The 23,053-nt window shown below is 36.5% G+C and overlaps 1 protein-coding gene and 1 long non-coding RNA gene across 3 annotated transcripts in view; one reads left to right on the top strand and one right to left on the bottom strand.

The window, feature by feature from the left end:
* The first annotated feature begins 1,777 nt into the window (after positions 1–1,777).
* LOC137473751 (uncharacterized) lies at positions 1,778–6,580 on the top strand. Its single transcript, XR_010998969.1, has 2 exons — positions 1,778–2,993; positions 4,350–6,580. It is a non-coding gene; the product is annotated as an uncharacterized lncRNA (long non-coding RNA).
* The window catches only part of PRKAR2B (protein kinase cAMP-dependent type II regulatory subunit beta), a 75,216-nt gene continuing 57,030 nt past the window's right edge, over positions 4,868–23,053 (bottom strand). For both annotated transcript variants that reach the window (XM_068189680.1, XM_068189681.1), the window contains exons 3-11: positions 22,674–22,726; positions 21,533–21,616; positions 12,974–13,080; positions 11,554–11,707; positions 10,257–10,358; positions 9,600–9,674; positions 8,769–8,834; positions 8,499–8,637; positions 4,868–7,082 (exon numbers count right to left, since the gene is read on the bottom strand). In XM_068189680.1, the coding sequence (XP_068045781.1) occupies positions 6,949–7,082; positions 8,499–8,637; positions 8,769–8,834; positions 9,600–9,674; positions 10,257–10,358; positions 11,554–11,707; positions 12,974–13,080; positions 21,533–21,616; positions 22,674–22,726 (914 nt within the window). In that variant the 3' untranslated portion in view covers positions 4,868–6,948. The remainder of the gene's footprint in view (positions 7,083–8,498; positions 8,638–8,768; positions 8,835–9,599; positions 9,675–10,256; positions 10,359–11,553; positions 11,708–12,973; positions 13,081–21,532; positions 21,617–22,673; positions 22,727–23,053) is intronic.

The following is a 23,053-nucleotide window of genomic DNA, read 5'->3' as shown; positions in this document are numbered from 1 at the left end:
AGCTACAGAAGATAGAAAATCCTGTCTCAAGTCCCATCTTTCTTCAGAAGTCTGTTGGCCTGAAGGATATGAATCTTCTTATGGAGCACATTTTCACCCTGCTATGTACTTTTTGGACCCAAAACAAATTAGCTTCACAGCTATTTACTGTGAAGAGTCACAGTTCTCTACAAAAGCTTCCTGCATGAGTGTTAGCTATGAAGCCCAGTCCTCTGAGACCCACTGGCCCAGATTCCAGCTACAGGTCTAGACAAGTAAATACCATTGCTGAATTAGAACCTTGATATCATACTGGAATCTATGACATACCCAGCAAGCACAAAACTATGAAACCTACCTAAGACTGAGATTAAAATCTTGTAAAGACGAATGTCTGAACTGTTTTGAAATTCTAAAAAGATACATGTAACAGTTTTCTTATTTTCAAATCTACCTCTCCTTTGCATATGGTAAGTTAACATTTACTCAGTGAGGATGTAAGGGAAAATAAGTAAAGGGACAGGTAGTCCATGCAGTAGAGGACAGCAAGACACACAAAACTAGCAAAGCTTACTCACTAATGCCATTGGCTCAAGGCAAGTATGTATCATATAAATTTCAGAATTAAGATTATGTCAATGCCATACTCCTTGCTCTGAATGCCTGGTCTCTAATTAAATCATTACTCCCCCTGCACACACCCTACCTCACCTTACTCCATGTCCAAATGAATGGGTGCTCAAAGAATGAATCAATACTGTATAACACAGGCACTCTTGGTAGCTTTGCTGATTCAGTTGCTTCTGCTGTTGTAAGAGGTAGAAAATAAGGTGGGGGACTGGGAAGTGTTAGCCTTCGAGTTATTGTCACATTACAGGTGGCTACCAAGAAGCACTAAACAAACAGGAGAGACTACAATTAGATAATACTGATAATTTGCATCTTAGCTATTTGCTTCTTAAAATTGCCAGGCACAAACTTAAAAAGGCGCAAAGCATATTTTTAAAATTAGTAATATTTCAGTCGAAGTTGTATTAGTAAAATATATGTTATATATTGGGTTTGTGCCTATCTCCACTTTTAATCCCTCCTGCCCCTATAACACAGCTGTTACTGCTGACTCTCTGAAATACAACATATAATTATTGTAATCCTGCTACAGGAACTTTCACATCAGCAGGTAGACATCCACCCTCAGTAATTAACTAAACAGTCCCCCAGACATCAGAAGAACTCCACTCACCAGAGCTTCTACTCCTAGTCAACATGGCAGCCTCTCTTCTGCAGCCATTCTGCCTCTCAATCAAGTTTTCTCCTCACACAACGACTTGTGTATCTCCTACAGCTATTTGTACTCACTGCCTCTTTCAATGGCCATTCGTGGCTTGCTGCAATGGTGGTTGGCTCTGTCCTCATTCCTACAGACATCCCCACACTTCACATCCTCAATCTCACAGAAGATGCTCTTGGGAATGAAGAGCAAAGGAAGAGAAAACTTGTTGTTCCCAGGAAAGAAGTTATCCCTTGAGTGCTAGAAGAGAAATTTCACTTTCCTCCTGCAGTGACTCAAATTGAGGAGAAATAGAATAAATAACAGGGAAAGGATTATTTTTCCCCTTTCCAAGACAGGTGAGGAATCAATAAGAAATTTATTTTCTGTCATTATGGCAGATTTCACTTTCAGATAAACTTTTTTTACCTATAAAAATAGAGCAAGACTAAAACTCACAGAAGTATTAGGAAAAAAAAAAAGGCTTCACATATCACAAAACAAACCAGAAGAGTGATAAATAATCTCCTCCATCGGAGCTCAAAGCTTGCAGAAAAACAAATCAGAAAGAGATTACAGAAAAACTGTAGGTTTCCTCTGTGCTGGTTGGTAAATTAAAATGCCAATTAAGTGTTTCTGGGTAGTGGAATACAATCATCTGTACTGTATATGATTCATTTTAGACTAGTCCTTGTGCAGTTTTTGCACAGGCCAATAGCTAATAATTTTCAGATACGATTTGGGAACCCCCATAGGCCAAGGACTATTCTCAGTTGGCCATCTGTATGTGGGCACCCCATATGGAAAGTTGAAAAAAAAGCTTCCTAGACAGCTCATAAATGAGCCCAGAGAAATCCTGGAAAACAGTATGGATGTTGGCCGTTCAGTGTGCCAGTACTAGCAAACAGTCTCAGGCACATAAAATTTCCTATGACAGACACAGCCATACCGATGCAGCCAAAAAACCAATGGTACAGTCTAGCTAAGGTTGCTTAAGATAGGCACACCACCTGACCCTATAAGGACAAAGCAACAAAAAGAAAAAGAATACAGAGCTTCTTGGTTAAGTTGGATGGATTTTTCTAGATAAGACACTTATCAGGGCTGAGTTTCCAGTATCTACAGAGATGTGAGGGGGCAGGTCCCAAAGGCTCACTTGGCCGCCAAGGAAATTAGTCATCCACAGAGACCCGCACAGAGCATTATCCTCTCCCAAAACTTCATAGCTGCTCAGCTGAAATAATACCTTCAAAGAACATATGACAAAGTATTCATATAATGAATTATGCTATTTTTAGACTGTCCTAATTTAATTTACCTCAGTAAGAAAAGGTTGAGTCAGCAGATACCATCACAATGACCTACTAGAACCTAATGGCAGAGTTTTTATATGGTCTTGATTGGGCAGCTTCATTTATGTAATAGTTTGGTCTTTGTCTTTTCCCTGTTCTGCCATACACACGTAGGCCTCTACCAGTTCTCTGGAAGGAACACAACACTACCCAGGGTATTCACACAGCCATGGCAATGCCAGAACTGCACTCCAGCTGATTTTGATTTGCAATCAGAGAAGGGGCAGGGGTGGGAGAAAGGGAATGAGGAAGGGAGAGTGGCTTCCCAGCCAACCAGGCCACTGTGTCCCAGCACAGACCCAGCCAGTCACTCCACTTGCCTTATATCCCCCTACTGCCACTGGCTCTTCACCTGGCTGCCAGGAGAAAGCTCATTTCAAGGGAAAGAAATGGTGTGAAGGAAGAGACGATGTTGAAAGCTAATTTTCTATGGGCTTTTCATACCCCACAAGATTATTCAGCTTCCTTTCAGTCCATGAAGTGAGTGTCCAGCCTACTAAGCATCTTTCTGAGCCAAAAAGTAGAGTAAGAACTTGGAAACAGCCTTGGTATATATCTGAAGGAAATACAACTCTCAGAACAACTTGAAAATGATCCTAAATTTTGTAAGACAGTCAACAGCACAGATCTGTACAGACTCAGCATGTGAAGAGGCAATTACTCCCTGGAGTAATAGTTGAGAACAGACACAGGATCTTAGAAACAAACAAAAAAAACCCATATACAGACCTATCATCACATGTATGATTGGATAAAAAAAGCTTTGAACTAACATAAAAACTTTAGCAAGAACATGTAAAAACGTTTATGCTGTGGCAAATTGACTTCCAGCAAGCAAATGCTATCAGCTGCAGTAAGCATCTGAAAAAAAGAAGACTAAGAATTGTCAGGCCTGTGGAGGATGACCAGAAGACACTGATTTTGCACATCTGGTAACTCTTGACACAGCATAAACAATAATGTTTGTCATGGCAAGTGTGTGATGGACTACAAAATGGTACAATCATGACATACCTGTTGCAGGGTCACCTTACAGAAAGCTTAAAGGACCAAACATTTCAAGCAAAACAAAACCAAACCACCAAAACAAAAAAACCTAAATCCACCATTCCAGCAAGGAGAAAAATAGTCTTTACTGACTAGAAAAGACAACATGAGGGAAGAAAATGGAGTGATAGTGGTTTAGGTTGTAAATGGTTTCACAGTGCTCTTCAGAGGTTTCCCTCAAGACTTCCACAGCTGGTTACTTCTGGACCTTAAACAGAAAATCCAGAAGGGAATGATTTCAGAAATGTTTATTTCAGATGAATTTGAATTAAATCTCATGGAGTACAATGTCATTTGACATTTAAAAAGTGATGGCATCAGCAGTAGGATCAAGGAAATCTTGCTCGCCTCAGGATTTGTGTCTTGTGATCAACTTCAGGGCTGCAATCAGATTATTTTCCCCATGGTTAAGGCATTTATAAAAACCATGTGGTTTCTCTTCTGGTTAGTAAAACATATGAACCCATGAATGCCTCTCATACAGGATTTCTCTCAGGATTTTCTCTCTTCTTTTTAAGTGGGGAATATTTTCAACAAATTCAATAAAAATCTTTAATAACAGAAGCATCAAGTAACTTAAGCATGGACACAGTCTAATAAGGTAAACCCAACACAGCGTTGTGTAAAATTATTAGAATTGTCTACTTTTTATTGAAAGGTCTGTAAAAAAAATCAGTAACTTGATATTATTTCATTCTTAGGATTAACACTCATCACATTTATGACATGAAGCCTGGCACATTTGAAGTGTCTATGACGAGATCCAGGAGAAATCCCAAGTGCTGAGAGATGAAGGATATACTGATTTGGATGAAACTTAAAAAGTGATAACATGTTACTGTTGGTTAAGCACCCCTGAATTTACCAATAAAGAAAATTCAAGAAACCATCCAGTGTCCAAGAGCACAACAATAAAACTGCTGCAACATGAAGCTGTATTTTGGGAATCAGAAAACACAGAGTCTCTGATTATCCTAAATTTGTTACTCCACAGCTTTTTCCCAGCTATAAACTACAAGCAAATAATCAAATAAAGTAATTATGACAATTACTGCATCAACATGTTGTCTGAGTAGACAGAGCATCCACATAATGTCATTTATGAAAATCAGCATGAAAGTGTTAAGAATTATGGGTTTTTTTCAATAAATGAGCATAAATAGGTCACCTGTAACTTTCTAGTAAAAGAATTAAAAGACAACAAGAATATCAACAAACATAGCTTTTTATATATAAAAGTGTTGTTTATTGTAAGGAAACTTTAAATATAACCAACAATATTGAAAATATCATGACTGGCATTTATGGCCTTGATTGTAGTTTACTGCCATACAAGTAATTTCTAGCATTTTTCTTAATCACATCAAGCCAGTGCAAAATATAGGTAGCTTTTAGAGATTAAGCATACAGAATGACAAGAGTGTAGATCTTGGTTACCTGATATTTCCTTCTAGTATAATAGGCTTCTCTTTTTCCCATAAATCAAAAGTACAAAGGCAAGTTATCATATGTGCAATTATTCATACCAGGTTTCTAAGTAAAAAAAAATTACATTTGTAAATTTTGTTCAGATTGTATTTTTTTTAGAAATCTGATTTATAATTTATACCATACTATATGATATAAATTATATATTGTTATCATATTATATAATCATAATTTCATATACAGGTATGATTATATTAATTGTCAGAACATATCACTAACTGTAGCATAATGATTACATCAACATACACCAATATATGGCATTAGAAAAGTCATTATCTAAGAAGGAAAGATGGTATAATTCAGATGTTTGAATCAGGGCACTAGCAGCCTTCCTACTACTCTTGCAGTGTCATTTTGGCAAAGCTGCCCATTGCCAGCAGATGTACTGGCTGTCCAGGGACATCAACAGACAGGTCAGTAAGCAGGATTGAAACTGGACTGTGCCTGAAATTTCCAGTCACAGACCCTCGTAAGCAATGAGCCCTGTGCTCGTAATTAAGATGATATTCTCTCTCCTCAGTCTCAGAAAGTATCCCATGCTATTATGGCTGAACATATTATTTCATGATGACCTACAGGTTTTTGAAAGCAAGACATGTTAGCTTTAACAATGACAGATGTGTGCAAAGCTTTGGAAGTACCGATCTTTCAAATTAAAAATGTTTTTGCACTTCCTGTTAAGGATTTTCAAGGACAAGATTAGTTTAGCATGGCTTTTGATATCAATCACTTCAGTAATTGACTCTGACCTTTGATAGCTAAGATTAGACTGCAGGAAGAGAGATATACAGAGATCATTTCACTTGAAACAGATTTAACAATAAAAAAGGTGAGATCTAAAAAAAATTAACTAGAGAACAAGCATAAATAGAAAAGACAAAATGCATAAATATAAAACAAGGGAGAAGGAAAACAATATAGGTAATGTGCGATTAGGTAGAACATGACAATGACCCATGCCTTTGCTTTAAAAGCATTAAGGTTAATTTGTCAGCTGTCCTCACTCATGTACAGAATTCATATAACTAATAAAAAATGCAGTTTATTGCAAAAATATGCAAGTCCTCTAAATTGCATAAGATATTACAATGTCGTGCTGAAACATGACATATTAAACAAAGAGGACTTTAAAACAATTACAAAATGTTAAAAAACCAGATTTGGGTCATGAGCGTTACACAAAACGCATTGTCATGCTTTATCTTACGATTAATCTTGTGATTCACTACATCTGTGATAAATGCAACATAAAATCATGACAACTGTAATAGTCAAATGTAATATCTACTGTATATCTTCTGTAGTAATACATATAAACACTTTGTGTGCACTAATACTTTCAACATATCACATTCAAACTAACAGTCTTTCCAGAAAAGATGTAACCTCTTTGAAAAACAGAAGCTGGTTTAACAAGTTCATCACATGTGGGATTTGTTTAAAATTCTATTCTTTAAGGAAATGCTGTTTTAAAGGACTTGATTTTCAAAGGTGCTGTGCTACTACAGACCATCCTTATATCAGATAGAACCATAAATTCTGAGCACTTTTAAAAATCAAGCCTTCAATTTGTTGAATTTTTATTTTATTTACTAGTATTTCCACTGTCATAATTAAAAAAAAACAACCAACAAAACAAACAAAAACAAAAGAACCACCCAACCAAAAGCAAACCAAACCAAAAAACCCCAATCCCATTCTTAAAATCACAGAAAATGCTTGGCATCTATAGGAAGAGAGACAATTTTTCAGTGGACTAACCACTACTGTGCTATATTCTCATAACAGATCTTGTTGCTCCAAATGTTTAGTTCATGCACTGGTGTCGGCAATGTCCATGTTTGTTCCAAACAGAGCAACTAGCTGCTCCTCATAGTTTGCAATGTTTCTTTTCAGAATATCCATACAAGGTCCCAAAAGCCTTTCAAATGCCTGCACATCCATAACTAAGATAAAAAAGGAGAGAAAGAGAATATTATGTGCTCATCAGTAACAGACACTCATCCTGGTATTTATGGTATTCCAGAGTAAGATTTTAAATGACAACAGATACTACTGAGGCATGTACATTGTTCTCACAGGAGGGAACTGCTTACCTTAGCAAAACAAAGAACAACCAACACACTGCTGTCTTGAAACTTCACAAATAAACTTGAACTTTTTCTGTTCCTTATTTTGAAAATATTTTCATATTAAGATATATGTTACCCGAGAGCTTGTGAAGAAGTCTGAAGGGGCCTGGATTCCTCCACAAAATAAAGTTTTAAGAACCACGAGATTTCAAAAAGCCACAACCTTAAGTGTTGTTGTTGGCTGTATTTGGGCTGTAACAGCCTATTTCCTTGCTCTTTTTACTTGCTTCCACCCAAAGTGAAAATGGTAACGAATACTTATTTTTGCAATAAATGTGCAAAAAGTTGAAGACTGTAATTCACACACAATGTCAGTGCACAGCCAACCAGAATATTTTCTTTATCTGATCACATAATGTGATCCTCTATAGTTTCAACCAATAGGCCAGGGAGGAAACTTCATATACTTCCAACCTAGCACTGGCCAGTAATCTCTCGTCTCCTGAGAAATATTCAACATCTCTGCTGTTTGGGAAGTGCCAGTGCTTTGTTATTCAGCCATAATGGATAATAACATTCTTCCTCACCACTGCCTGTTATTCTTTCCATCTGTCATATCTTTGATCTCTACTGCCTGATGATCTCTGTGTTTTGAGTTAGGAATTTTAAAAAATAGTGAAACTTTTTGGTTACTTGGTCATCACATAGTTAAACAGGAATGCCAAGTCTATCTTTGCAGTTTACAGTTAGGAGCTGAACATCAGAGCATGAAAAGCAATGGATGTGAAAGGTTGTCTATGAGCACAACTCCTACAGTCTTCACTCTTCCTGTGCCTGAGACTACAGTGTGATGGGATGACTACATTAAGAGCTAGTGAAGACAAAAGAATTTTTTAAGAGCTTAAGTCATGGGGATAAAAAGGCACAGGATTTTAACAGAATTATTTCCTAGATGAGTCAGTCTACTGAGAAAAGAAACACCTCACCTTTCTGCAGAGTATTAGACATTTATCTGATGGTGGTAAGCAGTTTGCAGCAATATTCTGTACTGTCTCAAAGAATTTTTACTTCCATACAATCAGAGAAATATTGGAGAAATTGTGTGTAATAGTATTTATCAATTTTAAGTGATTTTTGCAGATAAATAACGCAAATAGTAATGCACAATAATAGGTGATTACTGAAACAGCCTTAAATCTTATATTTTGGGGAAAGATAGAGTCACAATAGAAACAATCAAATAGATTAAATATAATTTTATATTAGATATAAAATGGTATTGACTAATACCTAAACATTTGACAGTGCCAAGAGCAAATGCAGAAGCAGCTCGGGGTTTGTTAGTTACAAGAGCAAGTTCTCCAAAATACTGTCCTCTTGAGCATCGAGCTATTTCTACTGCTCCATTCTCTTCTAGATCTTGTTTACCCTGAAATATCACATAAAGAAAGAGAGAGAAAGAAAGAGTATTAGAGGAGAGATTTGCCGAACTCAGGATTTCATAAGCAAAGTTAGTGACAATGGTAAAAAAAAAAAGGTTGTTGTTTTAGGGATGTTTACCTTCCTTGTCATTATAATCCTTACTTCTCCAGATTCCACAATAAAGAAAGAATCAGCCAAGTCACCCTGCACAAGAAAAAAAAGAAAGTGAGTAAAAAAAAAAAAAGTGTAAAATTTCCCTTTTAGTTTCATGGTAACATCAAAATATTTGCAACCAGTGCCCTGAAGCTCCTCTTCTTTGATACCTGTGGCAAAAGAAACCACTTCTCATTTGAAGACCATACTCTAGACACATAACAATCAAAACATCTACACAGAACTAACAGCAAGGCCTTTTCATGAAAAGACATAGGTGACTGTGCCTTACACAAAAAGCAGAGAAAACCAATGTTGTGGAAGATTTTTAGGATCCTTACTACTATTTATCCACTTCTGTGTTCCTCCCAAATTATTTCCCTTAGCAAGTTTCCAGTATAAAAAGCCTCCAGGGGCTATGTCATATCCACTAATTATCCTGGGGCAAGACAATCACAGTTGCCTATCCTGAAGAGTTTACTTTTGTCTTCTTAAAAAGTTGACCCTATTTTAACAATAAAATCAAGGTGAGTCTTTAGTGCTCCTCCTTGGAAGCACACTTATCAAGTTTGAATTCCTAAGTGTACTAAAAATGTTGGCTCTTTTATTAATACCAACAAAGACAGTTGCTCTTGAAAGTATCATAAGTGAAAAGTGAGATTTTGAAACAAAATAACCACTTCTTACATTTAGGATTCATTGATTTTGTTTCTGTGAGAAAAAAAAAACAGGGTTTAAAAGTATGTATTGTCTAGAAATAACACGATTACTGTTACCTATTATGAAAGAAAAACTAAAACTAGGAAGAAACTGTACCTGAGCAATGATTTGTTCTCCATCTTTGTACACTTTGGTACCAATCACATCAACCACTTTTAAACGCTCAGATACCTTTTTTTAAAAAAAAGAAAATGTAAGAAATATTTGGTTAACATTATGATAGCATATATTTAGAAAGCCCTTTCATATTTCTTTCTGTGAATCTTTGCACAAAAGAATAGTGTATCTTTATTTTCCTGTTTTGACTACCATGAAAAAAAGAACTGCTGAACAGTGTTCCAGAGGGTATAACACAGTTTTAACAGCTACTCTGATAAGCTCCCATTTCTGTTAGAAGCCTTCAAAAATTATGTTCAGAAAACCATCCATGTAAAAATATATGAAAAAATATAGCTGATAAATGAAAATATTTTTAAATTCCCCAAGTCATTGTTTAATTTTGTTGGCTAACGTCTAGTAAAACTAAGCTTTGGGAAACAGAAAGGAAAGTTAATTTATGTCTTAAAAGACAATATGAACAATAATAATTTATTCTAAATTTAAAAAAATTTAAAATGTAGTCTTTCTCTGAAACAAAAGTATGCAAACTTCTATTATGGAGACACTTTGAATGCCAAATTTAAAGTCTTCAAGAGCAGAATCTTATCAGGTACCTCCAGTATAGCTATTAAAATAATGCAATAGAAATCTTACTTCTAAAGATTTAAGGAATGGCAATGACTCAATAAAACTTTCATACATTCTTCTCTTTTTGGCATTATTTTTTACAATGATTCTTCGGAATGTTACCCTATCCTGTAAACACAAAGAGAAAAAGAGAGTTAATTAACTGAAAATATGTGCTAGAAAATACTTTAGAACTAGCTGTATACGATCAAATTACTCCATTTCAGTCACTCAGTGTAGCTGTCAACTGAGCTGGTCTCTCCCTACTGTCAATTGAGAAAGATTCCTCTAGAGGTCAATCAGGAGCTCCTAAAGTTACCCTGAAAATCGCTATGAAAATCCCTGCAGGGTACATACTGAGTTCACCTACAGAGGGTAGAGTTTACAGCAGTGAACACTGAGTGGGCGATTCAGGATATTTAAGAAATCCTCAATATTTAAATGTTAAATTTACAAAGTTTATTCATTACCCTGAGGTCCCATACAAATTGGTATGTACTCAAAGAGGCTTTTAGAGTTTTGTAAAAACTAAAATACATGAGTTTGGGTCTTAGGTCACAGTCCACTTTCTACTGTTTCAGCAGAACAAGGCTCACGGCTGCCCTAAACAGCCAACTTCCTTAAGACTTGGCCATGAAAGTGAACCAGACAGATGGAAAAACTGCACTTATGGCGTTTTCTTCTCTAACTTTGTGTGGCTGTGCCCTGGTGACAAGCAGAGGGAAAATGCACTGCAAGCCTTCACTGCCACAGGGGGGACTTACTGCCTAACACAACCCAATTTAATGTAAAGCCATTCTCGCAGTGTCCTAAACAATCCCAGAAGCCACATGGATTAAGCTGGTGAATAACCACATGTTTCATTTCTATCCTGGGAGCAGTCATCAGATCAGTATGTATGTCCTGAAGATGATGGCCATCTCAGCTCACTTCTGGGGTAAACTCGATTACTCTTGTCAAAGATCCAGGTAGTATAACACTAGTAAATAACCTCATATTGGAATTTTACTCTGGAAACAAAGGCATTTCCAATCAAGGCGTGCGGGAAAAAGTTAATACACAATTATCAGTGGTTTTCAATTTGGGACATTGCAATTAAAATAAAATAAAATAATTTTTAAAAAATCGGTGTTTTATTAAACCTCAGACTTTCATCTGCAGATTCTGGTAAAAGACAGCACTGTGTTGGGATTTCTCAGGATTTCTAGAATTAAACTTTCTGAAATTATATATGTATATATTTAATGCTGATACAGCATGCCAGTAAAATCTATATAAAATACAGATTTTTTAAAAAATAGCTTAAAAGAAGTACTCTACTTACCAAACCCCAGATGGAACCAGGAGAGGTAGCTATAATTGTAGCTGCTCTGGGTGTATTGTACATTAAGGCCAACTCACCAAAACATCCTCGGTTATCATAGGTTCCAACACACCTCCCAACACCATCACATTTTACATAAATATCATATGTACCTCTGTTAATAAAATACATAAGTACAGTGAGGAGAATCCAGCCCTGGCCTTTGCTAAGCAGCCTCTCTTTATATTTTTATACCATGAATTTCAAAGATAAAGCATTTGAAATACGTATTTGCTTGCTTAAATGGTGTCAAACACCTTATAAAGACATCTCAATGACTTCTATAAATAATAAAAGTGGTCCCTCTTTAAAGGGAAGTATAGGGTAATTAGTTTTTACATTAACTCAGTTTAAAAGTAGAATGGATGTACAGTGATCTATTTATTACCAGGACTTTTTAAACATTAAAGTCTTACTTAGAATCTGTTTCTTAATTTCATTTTAACCACACTAGATACAAATGTCAACTCTTTGCAAAAATTGCTATGATAGGATCACTGAAATAATTATACAAGTTAAAATTTTAAATATTTTAAAGTAGTAATTTCTAATGAAACAACCGAGATGCAGGAAACAGAAGGAATGTACCTGAAAAGCAATGTAAAATCATGAAATAAATATATGCATTTTTCTAATATATTGTGTATTTCTTCTCTCCATCAATAATTTAATAACTTTTTTTTTTTTTTCCTTTGGGAATGCAGTAAAATCTGATATCTTGTAAAATGAGTTTGCCAAGCCCATTGATGCTGAGCCATCATTTTCCTCTGTGCTGAATATTTTTATGGTGTGCATTGATAAATCGTGTGAATGTAAAGCAAAAATCTGTGCAGTTATTTCATTGATAAGGGACACAGAGGTGATACCCTACACCTAAAATCCACAAGGCTGACAGAATATTTAAAGTCCCTGAAGCCTTTTGGACAAGAGATGACAAACTGTAACCTCACAAAGCTGAAAAATATTGTCTTTCCAGTACAGAATCTGGACACACTTTTATGATCATCTGATTTAATATTCAGTTAGAAGGGACCTAAATCAATCATTTTGTTCACCTACCTGACCACTTCAAGGCTGCCCAAACGTGAAAGAATTTTATTAATAGAATTGACCCAATGACCCTTAAACACTGACAGGCTTGGGGCATCAACATCTAGGAAGCCTTTTCCAGTGCTTGACCACTCAGGTGAAGAAATTATTATTCCTAATGTCAAATCTGAACTTCTCCTGGCACAGCTTTGAACCATTCCCATAAATCCTGTCACTGAATACCAAAAGAAAAGCTGGAATGTCAGCATTAAATACAAGTTCACAGAATACAGACTATTCTCAATGGACTTTTGCATAGTACTTTGTGCTATAATAAGATACAGCAATTCACCTGTCAATGACGTAGAAGTTGTCTCCATCATCCCCTTGATCAATTACATGTTCCCCTCCTTCAACCATCTTTTCAAACATCGCATCTAACACCTGAGACATCTGTTCCTGTTTAAAATAACACAGAGACAAGAAATTAGCATCTGCTTCTAAAATTTTACTCTTTGAATTAACTAACTGGCCAGCTTCCCAATATGCAGATAAAAGATGTTAATGGTGGAAAATATTCGTGCTACAGAAATGTGTGGATCAATAATAGAAAGACAGCTCTATTTAGTATTCAGTGTTAGCTTTTCCAGTGTTCAGAGCACAGCTTCTCACTTGTCACTGCAAATGATAAAACAGATCTCCTTTGCAACATGAATTGCTCATGACCACCCAAAAACATTATTTCACTCTTCACAATTGAGCAAAGTTATACTCCTGCAAAAAAAACCCTGTATCCATTATTCTAAATCATACATTCACCTGATTTGTCCTTAGAACTTCCTTACAGAATTTAGTTTCAAGATGATTATGAGGTATTTTGAAAGTCTAAGTTATACAATGCCTGCAGAATGTTGCAGAATGTTGGGCCAGATATAACCATAAAGGTCTGCAGTGCTTTGGCTGAGTAAGTAAATGCTGGATTCTTTGGGAAGAAGAAATTTACAAATGGCTAAAAACTACTTAGTTGACAGAGAAATGTTAACAGACTAACAAAATGTGATCATTTGAATTGCAACTGTAAAATAACAAAAAAACCACCCACTAATTACTTGCCTTATTTGATGTAATTCTGACTATTCACATCGAAAAAACCCAAAGACAGCTCGTTGTGGATTAAGAATCATAAAAAGTTAACTTAAAAATTTAAATTTTATTTTTGGTTTATCCTGCCATATGCCTAAAATTCTATACTCTACTTCTTGAAACTTATTAAGCATGTATCATACTGGAACAAGCAGATCTAGTGAAAATCATGGTAAAAAAAGCCTCTGGATATGCATTTTGCAATGGCTGCATTCACAGCATTTCCAGCCACTGAAAGATGGATGGTGTTTGCCTTTCCAAAGAACACCAGTCTAAGTCCTTTAGAGTCCTTCTGCAGCCCATGGACAGAGATAACCACACAAGATAGCTCAGAATCATTCTCTAGAGATTTCCCTTTCTTTCCTCTGACGATAGAGAGATCTACCTTAACTCCCAGTTACACACAATTTTTAGACAGATAAATTAGTTGTAATGAATTCCATCCTTATGCTGCTGAATTTTTTACTTCCTGAAAGCTTTTTAAAATACCAGCAGTACCATGTTATCCAAGCCTTTTTGAAAAATGGAAGCTAAATACAAATTTTCCTTCACAGAGTCGGCTGTGTGTGGGCACAAAGAACAACAGAATGGCAGTATCCATCCTTAGTACAGCTGATGACGGTAAATAAAGTACAGGGAGACATCCTGCAGCGCTCCTAGGCCAGCAATGAAATCTGTGTTTCTGCTTAGTACCTTTCTTAGTGTAGACAGGTATGTGTTTGAAAAAAGATGGATCATTTCAGATATCAGTGAATGTGTTATAGCTCATTTCAGAGAAAGAAAAGTGTGAGTGGGTGCCATTGGAAGAGACTGAAAATTATGAACAGGAGTTGCCTTTTAAAAACTTCCATGCTTTAGGAGGAATAGGTAATATTATTTCATTCTTTTCAGTCCTCTCTATGTAAACAAAAAGAAATTCCTACAGAATCTGCAAAACTGACCTAACGTCAGCTTGTCTAAGGCAACTGAAGCAGCACCTTCCCTTCCTCTGGCTGTACATCTGAATTGGCGAAGTGGCTCCCCAACCAACAATCCTTATCTGCCTTTTGAAAACATACAAAATGTATGACTCTCTCAGTAAGAACATACAGAATGCTCCCCACCTTCATGGGAGGCTAGAGGCCATGTTATCATCTAAGGGCAAGCAATGCAGGAAAAATGTATTATATGTGCATCAAATCCCAGAACTTAAAATACTTTCACGATTTCTTGGGAAAAAAGATTAAACCAAAAAGATGGTTATTTCTTCTAATGGAGGAGTCATACATATAATTAAAAGCTTTATTCAGTGCACTTCATCTTGGATTTCTGGTTAAAACATTTTCAACTTATAACTATGAATCAAGCTCATCAAACTACAGCTTTTCCACTGTGTAAATATACAATTTTTTAATGCAACAGAGTAGAATTCATAAATCCAATTCCCTTTTAAAAATGTTTAAAATACTTTAAGATATTTAATACATCTGAGAGTAGTGTATTAATTGCTGAAGCATTGCACATTTATTTTCATTTCCTAAATTAACTGCAACTAACTTAAAGACAAGTGGTCCCTTTTCTGAAATTTTCCACTTTAAATTAAGATAAAGTGAACTACAACAAGTGAACTACTAACCAAACCAGGAACATGGTTTTTGCTTTTACCATGAGAATTACCTAACTTGCTTGCCCAGTTTGTTCTGTGTGAATCCTCTGGAATCTCTGCCAGACTGAGGCTCAATTTACTGGCACCCTCTGTAGTTATTTTGAAAATATAAAGATAAGTAATTTTAGAATTAAAAAGCAGATCTGTTTCATAAAACGAATTAATTCTAGTGTTTTGTAAAATGGTGCAGTCTAAATGCTCTTCTTCCTTAAAGCAGTTCTACCTTCAAAAATACATGTAAAATGAAATCAGGATGAAGGGATTTTTTGGTGACTGACTGGCCTGTAGTTCCCTGTCTCATATGACTTCTAAAAACATTGGAATATTATTATGTGAACAAAGTCAATTCACAGTTCTTCTATTGTCCCTGAGTTCATAAAATGAGCTCCAGTTAAAATGGCATCCTGCTGGCCACCTTGTCCTCACTTTGTGCAATTTGAAATATCAACACATTAATATTCAACATGATATTAAGAAGTCAATGAAGCAGACAATACCAGAAAAGGAAGGGGGCTGGGTGTGGCGAGGGGGAGAGAGGTAGAAAATGTTAGCAAAATACAGGCAAGGAAACCATGGGAAGAGAAGCACTTCTGAAATCAACAACTGTGAACCTTGCAGAGGAAGATAAATTACAGAATTCATGTCTACACCTCTCCACATTTGTTTTTCAAAACAAAACCATGCACATATATACGAGGGGATCTCTGATGAACACGTTAGCAGCAATATTGATCCAGTTAAAAATATTTAGTTCCCTTGTGTTATATCCACTTGTAAACTAATGAGAAGGCATTCATTTCTTCACCATCAAAGACTCTAATTTGTATTTCAATGTACAATCAATATTTTTAAGCAGTAGTATTTTCCTTGAGAATATACCTTAACCTTCATCCACACAGTTACATGATAAATTAGTACTCTGCCTCTCAAATATCACATGCCCATCAGTCAGGCTCAGTAACACATTTCATACTTTGTAACTGCCCCAAGTGCCACAACTACACAGCTTTTCAATACCTCCAGGGATGGTGACCCAAACATTTTCCTGAGCAGTCTTTTCCAGTGCTTGACAACACTTTCAGTGAAGAAATTTTTCCTAATATCCAATCTGAACCTCCCCTGGGTCAATTTGAGGCCATTTCCTCTGGTCCTGTTACCTGGGAGAAGAGATGAACACCCACCTGCTCACAGCCTTCTGTCAGGCAGTACAAGAGTGACAAGGTCTCCCCTGAGCCCCCCTTTTCTCCAGGCTGAACACCCCCAGCTCCCCCAGCTGCTCCTCAAAGGACCTGTGGCTCCAGACCCTTCCCCAGCTCCACTGCTCTTCTCTGGAAGGGCATCTCAATGTCACCACTTTTGTTTCATCTAAGAGGGCAGGGTATTAACATGTTCAGGCATTCTGGGCTCAGTTATTTTTATTATACACATATTTTATAGATGTATAAATGTGTATATATATATATATATGAATGGATGGAGGGTGGGAGGCTAGGGTATATATTCTCATTAATTGGTCCAAAATCTGTAGTTTTAATTCTTCACCAAAACTCTTAAGAACCTGAGAGCAGCATGAGAACCTTCTGTCAGTGTTTTCAAGGAATCATTTGGCCTTAAGTATAAGATTCTACTATTCATAAAACAGTTACATTATGTTCTCTTTCATCTTCCTTCAAGTTAATCAATTCTAATTAATTAATCAATATTTGTGCTCTCTTATACTAGTTCTCCAGGTACATAAGTGGCAATATGCTCAGAAATTGCTTTTGCATATTTGTGGACAATATGTGTAATTTATTACTTTCCAGAGAAGAGTCAAGACCTCTTTTATATATTCTGTACAAGCATTAGCAGGGCAAAGCTCTCCAATATTAAACTCCTCTGAAAGAGAATAGATGACATAACACTGCTTGTGAAGTCTTGCCAACGAAAGGATTCAGACTTTAAGTGCAAGAGCACAGCTCAGCTTTGATGGTATCAGCTCCTGAGCCAGCCTCTTGCTCTGAGATAAAAGGCTCATCAGGGTTTTTAACTGCTGCCCTATGGGCCATAATTTCCAAACTAAATAGCCTGTTGTTAATCACCCCAGCACATTTTCCTCTTAAGAGACAAAACCAAAAGAACAACTCTGACTTGTATTGTAAAAAGTAAGTGTAGAATGCTTCCTTGGCCAGTACATGAGCTGCTGCTGCTGCTATTCTTCCTGGTGATAAAACAGTAGTTAGGCTGAACAGAGAGAAATTTCAGTGATAGCATCTTCAGGCTTATTCTCTGTAAGGGCTGAAGACATCTGGTCATCATCTTGTTTCCTCCTTGCTGGCTTACACAAAGTGAAAGTGGAAGGGAAAGAGAGCAGCTTCAGAGCCCACTGTAGTAACCTCCAGCACCTGGAGCACAAAGGAGGGTGCAGGTAGAGTAACTAGTCTGGCACATCATGACAATCCTGGGAGCAAAACAGTACTATTATGGTTTCTGGTAATGGGGAGGCAGGCAACCGAGAAGGACAATAAATAATACTCTAAGAGGAAGAGGTTTTCCTGGGAAGAAGAACAGAAGAGATACATTAGAAGAGGAATGAGTTAATCTAATATAGCAAGGGAAGAAGAAAACAAACATCTGAACAGACCAGTCTCCTGATTCTTTCCTGATGTGGTCCTCTAAAAAGTAACCAAGTACCTCTGCAAAACCTCCTTCCCTCATCTTGTTGCAAATGCATGTTTCAATTCATATTCTTTTCTTGATGTGATTTTTCCAAAACTGTAACAAACTATGAAAAACTGATACCGAGTGACAGCAACTAGATGGCCAATAATTAAGCCCCCAGAAAAGCAAAAAATTGCTAAAATGTCAATTCTTTAAAAGTATTTTTTATTTAAGGTAGTTAACTAAGGAATACATTGCTAAACTCACATTCACTGTCCAGTCACATTCTCATCAATCTACAAAGTTAAAGAAAATTTCCATAAAATTCCAGTAACTTCACAGACTTGAGACTATAAGAACTGGCTTTAAAACATAAGAATGTTGCTCAGGGAAACGTATGAGAACTGGTGTTTCTTTGCATTATTATATTTTTAATCAGAGACAATGTGTGAAATATTAATATTTATAAATACATATGTGCAAATTTACCTCTTATTCAAAGACTACTATAGTTAAACAAGGGCTCAAGAGTGTTGTGTGTGTATAGCAAGTCCTAAGTTGTCTCAAAGTCTGAAGGTTATCTTTTTCTCCTCTCTCATTTAGCCTTACATTCAAATGGTTCTGCTGGGTTTTAATTTTATGCCATGGCTCTTTTAACTTCAAATGGCCTCTTTAATTAACACGCTGAGCAGAGAACTGTAAGTCACTCCCTACTACAGTCAACTACTGCAACTTCTCCTTTGGCTTTAGTGATAGCCTTATCTTATCCTTCCATTCAAATTAAAATACAGTGTGTTAAGGTGGGATAAAGCGTTAAGAAAAGGTGGACTTCACTGAGCATCATGTACTGAATGCAATTCTGATCACACTGTAAAACATGTTATTCTGTATTTGAAAATGGTATTTGACACCCTCTAAAAGGCCATTAAGCTCTTTACATCTGTTCCCCTCTAAGTGACCTTTGAAATGGTGACTTTCATACACAGACCTACAGCAGAAAGAAGCTGAAATTCAGTACAAGGAAAAAAACAACCAAAAAACACAACAGTGGTAGCAGGAGATGCTATCAATACAAAACTTGACTTTGTTCCAGAGACTTGAGCTTTAGCAGCAGAAGATATTATCTCTCTTCAAGATTAATAAGGTTTTTGCTAATACACCACTCTGTAAACTGCAGCATCTCTTATGGAGAGGCAGAGGTGAGGAAAAGAGCTGGCATAGGAATATTTAATTACTGTAACTACACTGGCAGAGCCCTTGAGTTGCTGCTCAGAAGCAGAACAAGAAGGAGGAGTGGGAGAAGTTCCCCAGGGACTACACATCCTAGCTCCACAGAAGGAACAAGCCAGACTTAAGAAGGCTACATTTTAATATCTTTGCTCTCTTCAGAGCTCAGTAGTTTTCCAGTGTCTTTTACGAATAAAATTGTTGTAATGGAAAACTCTTTTACAAAAATTATCTTAATCAACTTTCCAGAATGCTGCCTGTAAGGGATTTCAAGCAGGAGGAAATGTTCTTAATCCACTGAACAATTTGAGCAAAAGGGGGTGAACAAGACTTGGGAGATCCCCAGAGCACATTTCAAGGCTTTGGATTGCAGACCTCCACAAAGGGAGAACTCAGCTGAGAAGTCTTCTGCTAAACACCTCGAACAGATTGTGGGAATTTTTAGCAATTACAAGTTAACTGATTCAAAAGAAGAATTTTAAAAAATAGCTCAAAACATCAGTATCAAGACAGTAAGCACAGTCCTGAGAAGAGCTTCATAAACAGAGGAAATAATCCCTCAGTATTCCTTGAAAGAATTCATCCTTGCAAGAAGCCCACCAAGTGCCTACACTGGAGCAGTTTAATGCTCTATGTCTACATAACATTACAGTATAGCCAACAGACCCCTGTGCTGCAGACCAAGTGGCTGATGACTATTGAAACAAGATCTAGCTCTCGCTGTAATGCAAAGCAGATCCCATCCAGAGGATTGATGCTGAAAGCACTATTAACATCACAGCAGGTTCTAGGAGCACACAATCATCCATGGAGTTGCACAGCTCATAAGAGAGAAATGCTCAGAGCTTAACCAAGAGGGGTCTGCCAAAATGCCATTGGCAGGCTAATGTAATGATGGTCCAGCCAAGTGGAAGCCAGGACACACCAACAATAAAGAAAATATATAATAAAGCAGTTTCATATCCAGAGCAGATGCCCACAAATGACTTTGATTTCCTGAAGCTATTCAGAAAAATAATTCAGGAGCAGAAGGGTAGCTGAGTGCATGGCTTTAGCTTGAACAAGTGTAGTGGAACAGCTGATTAACTACCTATTAAACAGTCAGCATGAGGGAGGGAGTAAGGAAACCTTCTGTGTCAGGATCCTCACTGTCTCAAGAATGCACATGTATGAGCACCCATGTTGAGACTTGATGCCCTTCCGTAACAGTAACTCCAGGCTTCTGCTAAGCTGAGGCTTTGTGGCTCACCGCTCCTCAGGGCTTCTAAGGGGACAGTACCCAGGGTCAGGGCTCAGTCTTTGTGCAGACAGAAGCAGGAGCTGGAAACTTGCAGCACAAATTAATGTGCATTTTCTGTAATAGCATCTGACTTCCAAACAGAGCTGCAGGCTGGACCTTCCATTAGCTCCCTCTTGAATCAAATTTTAAAATTTCTGTTCTCATACTTAAAAATCTACATAATTGTTTCTCTTCCCCTCATGCTCCCTCACTTGACATCACTGAATCAAATCTCTTGAGAAAGCATTTGGGATGCTGTGAGTCATCCCAACCTCAGTATGCAGGTTTTGATTGATACACTCACCTTTTCCCTAAAACAGTCCTATATGCTCTTTTGGTAGCATTACCACCTATATCTGATCCAGATCATTCATTCAGTGCATTTAGACTTTCTTAAAAGCTTATAGTTGTGTTTATATGAAACAGAAAGAAATTATTTGCGTGGAAGAAAATTACCTGAAGCTTTTTTATGGTATCTACATTAAGCACAATAATAATATAAACACATCACTGGTACATTTCTCTTTTCCTCTATTTCATAATTCACTTGTTCAATTACATCCATAGCTAAACCGAAGGCTGTGGGGGTAATCTTCTGTTTTGATGGAGCACTCAGCACCTTCTGATGCTCAAAAGTAACTAATAGAAAAAACGTAAACATTCCAGTTAACTGATGTGTTTATAGACATCAGTGTACAGAAAGATTTAAAATGAGAAAATACAATAAGGTATCCATTTTTATTAATGTAGAGATTCATATTCATATATTTCAATATTATCACTTGTCGTGGTAAACAAAAGCCTCTATACATGATGTATCAGTTTAAAAAAATGGCATTTCTGGAATTTATTGAATGGTGAAGAAAGCATACTTAACAGGTTACTGAAGTAAAATCTGTAAATTTCTGTTCCAAAGCTCAAAAGAAACAATTCTTAGTAGCACTGCTAAATGCTGTTCATTACAAAGAATTTCTTACCGGGTCTAGGTTCTTAAAAAGAAGGATGTCCTTGCATGCCTCCTGCAGTCTGTTTCTTTGATCATCTGTTTTGGGGTGAATAATCTGAGGGATATAATACAGAAGCTCTTAGAGTGATTATCATACAGTAGCACTAGCTGAAGGACTGAGCTAATTCAGCTAAGCATTTTACACAATATTTTGGCCATGATTCATAACTCTCTCATTTCAAAACCTTCATGATTTCAATAAACACTCAATAAAATGGTATCATCATAGCATTAGCAAATGAAACACTACTTTACACCTGTGGAATCCAGTTCATTTCTGCAAGCCATTCTGGACACCTTTATCTTCACTACTGCTTCATAAACATTACCAATCTCCAACCATATTTGGGGCATGCATGTTTTATAAAAAGCACCACTGTTACATTCAGCCATTTGCCATGACTACTTCCTAAAGAATATTGTGTGAAATCATATCTGTGTTAAATTTATATCATAAGTTTCACAGAGTAAACAAGAGATTTGACACTATCTCAGATTTAGTAAATTACCAGTGTCTGGTTCATCTGAGTATCAATCAAGTTGTTCAACTCATATGCTTCAAAAGGTACGCTATGCATAGCTGTAATACCACCGGGTAATCTTCTGGACAGTGTTACAAGCCAGAAAATTAGGTAGAATATAAACAATTAAAATTCTCTTGAAACTCATGATATTTCATCTTAAAAGCTAAGTAGTGATACAAATAAAATAAATAAATATAGTTCATTATTTGTCACATTGTACCTTGAAAAATCTTGGCAATTTTACAGTTTAACTTTTTTCTGCCACTTGAAAAAGGTAACTACTGCAAGATTATAAGGACACCAAGTAGAGTTTTTAGAAACAGCTGCTCTCTGTGTTAATATAATTGCACAAAAATGTTTCCTTAACCATGTACCATAGGTCTGGTAATTAAGAATAATACATCAATTCCTACATGGGTGACTATTACAGGGAATTTTTAAATGTTCCTTAACACAAACTCCCAAGAGATTACTAAGGTATATAATAATAACAATGTTTTTGGAAAGAAATGGTAAAGCTGTTACATTTTTCCTCCTAAATTTAATGCCTGAGAACTGAAGAAGTATTTGACTCTAAGCATGAAGTACCCTAGATTCTGCATCATCCTCTTCCTCATCAGGATTGTAAGCTTCTGCACACACTGAAATAAAAGAAAAAGGATAATCTTAATTCCAATTACAGTAGTGTTTCACAAGATTTACAGAACAGAAAATGCATTGTGTGGCACAGCAATAATACACAGTAATGTAACACATTCATACTGCTGAGAGAGGGTCCAGAGCAAGTCAACTCCAAACTGCAGATAAATAAAGCTGCACTTTTGTATCATTTTTGGATATGCTTGCCCTGTTTTGAAAGACTGCTAATATACTTACCAATTTCTCACCTAACTTGTTCTAAGTATCTCATCTTATGGTCAGATTTTTTTTTCAATGTCTAAATTAATTCTTTCTCTTATAATTTAAAC

The sequence above is a fragment of the Anomalospiza imberbis genome, chromosome 5, assembly GCF_031753505.1.
Source record: "Anomalospiza imberbis isolate Cuckoo-Finch-1a 21T00152 chromosome 5, ASM3175350v1, whole genome shotgun sequence".
Classification (NCBI taxonomy): Eukaryota; Metazoa; Chordata; class Aves; order Passeriformes; family Viduidae; genus Anomalospiza; species Anomalospiza imberbis.
The sequence above is the reverse complement of the archived record's forward strand: the minus strand, read 5'-3'. Positions and strand labels throughout refer to the sequence as shown.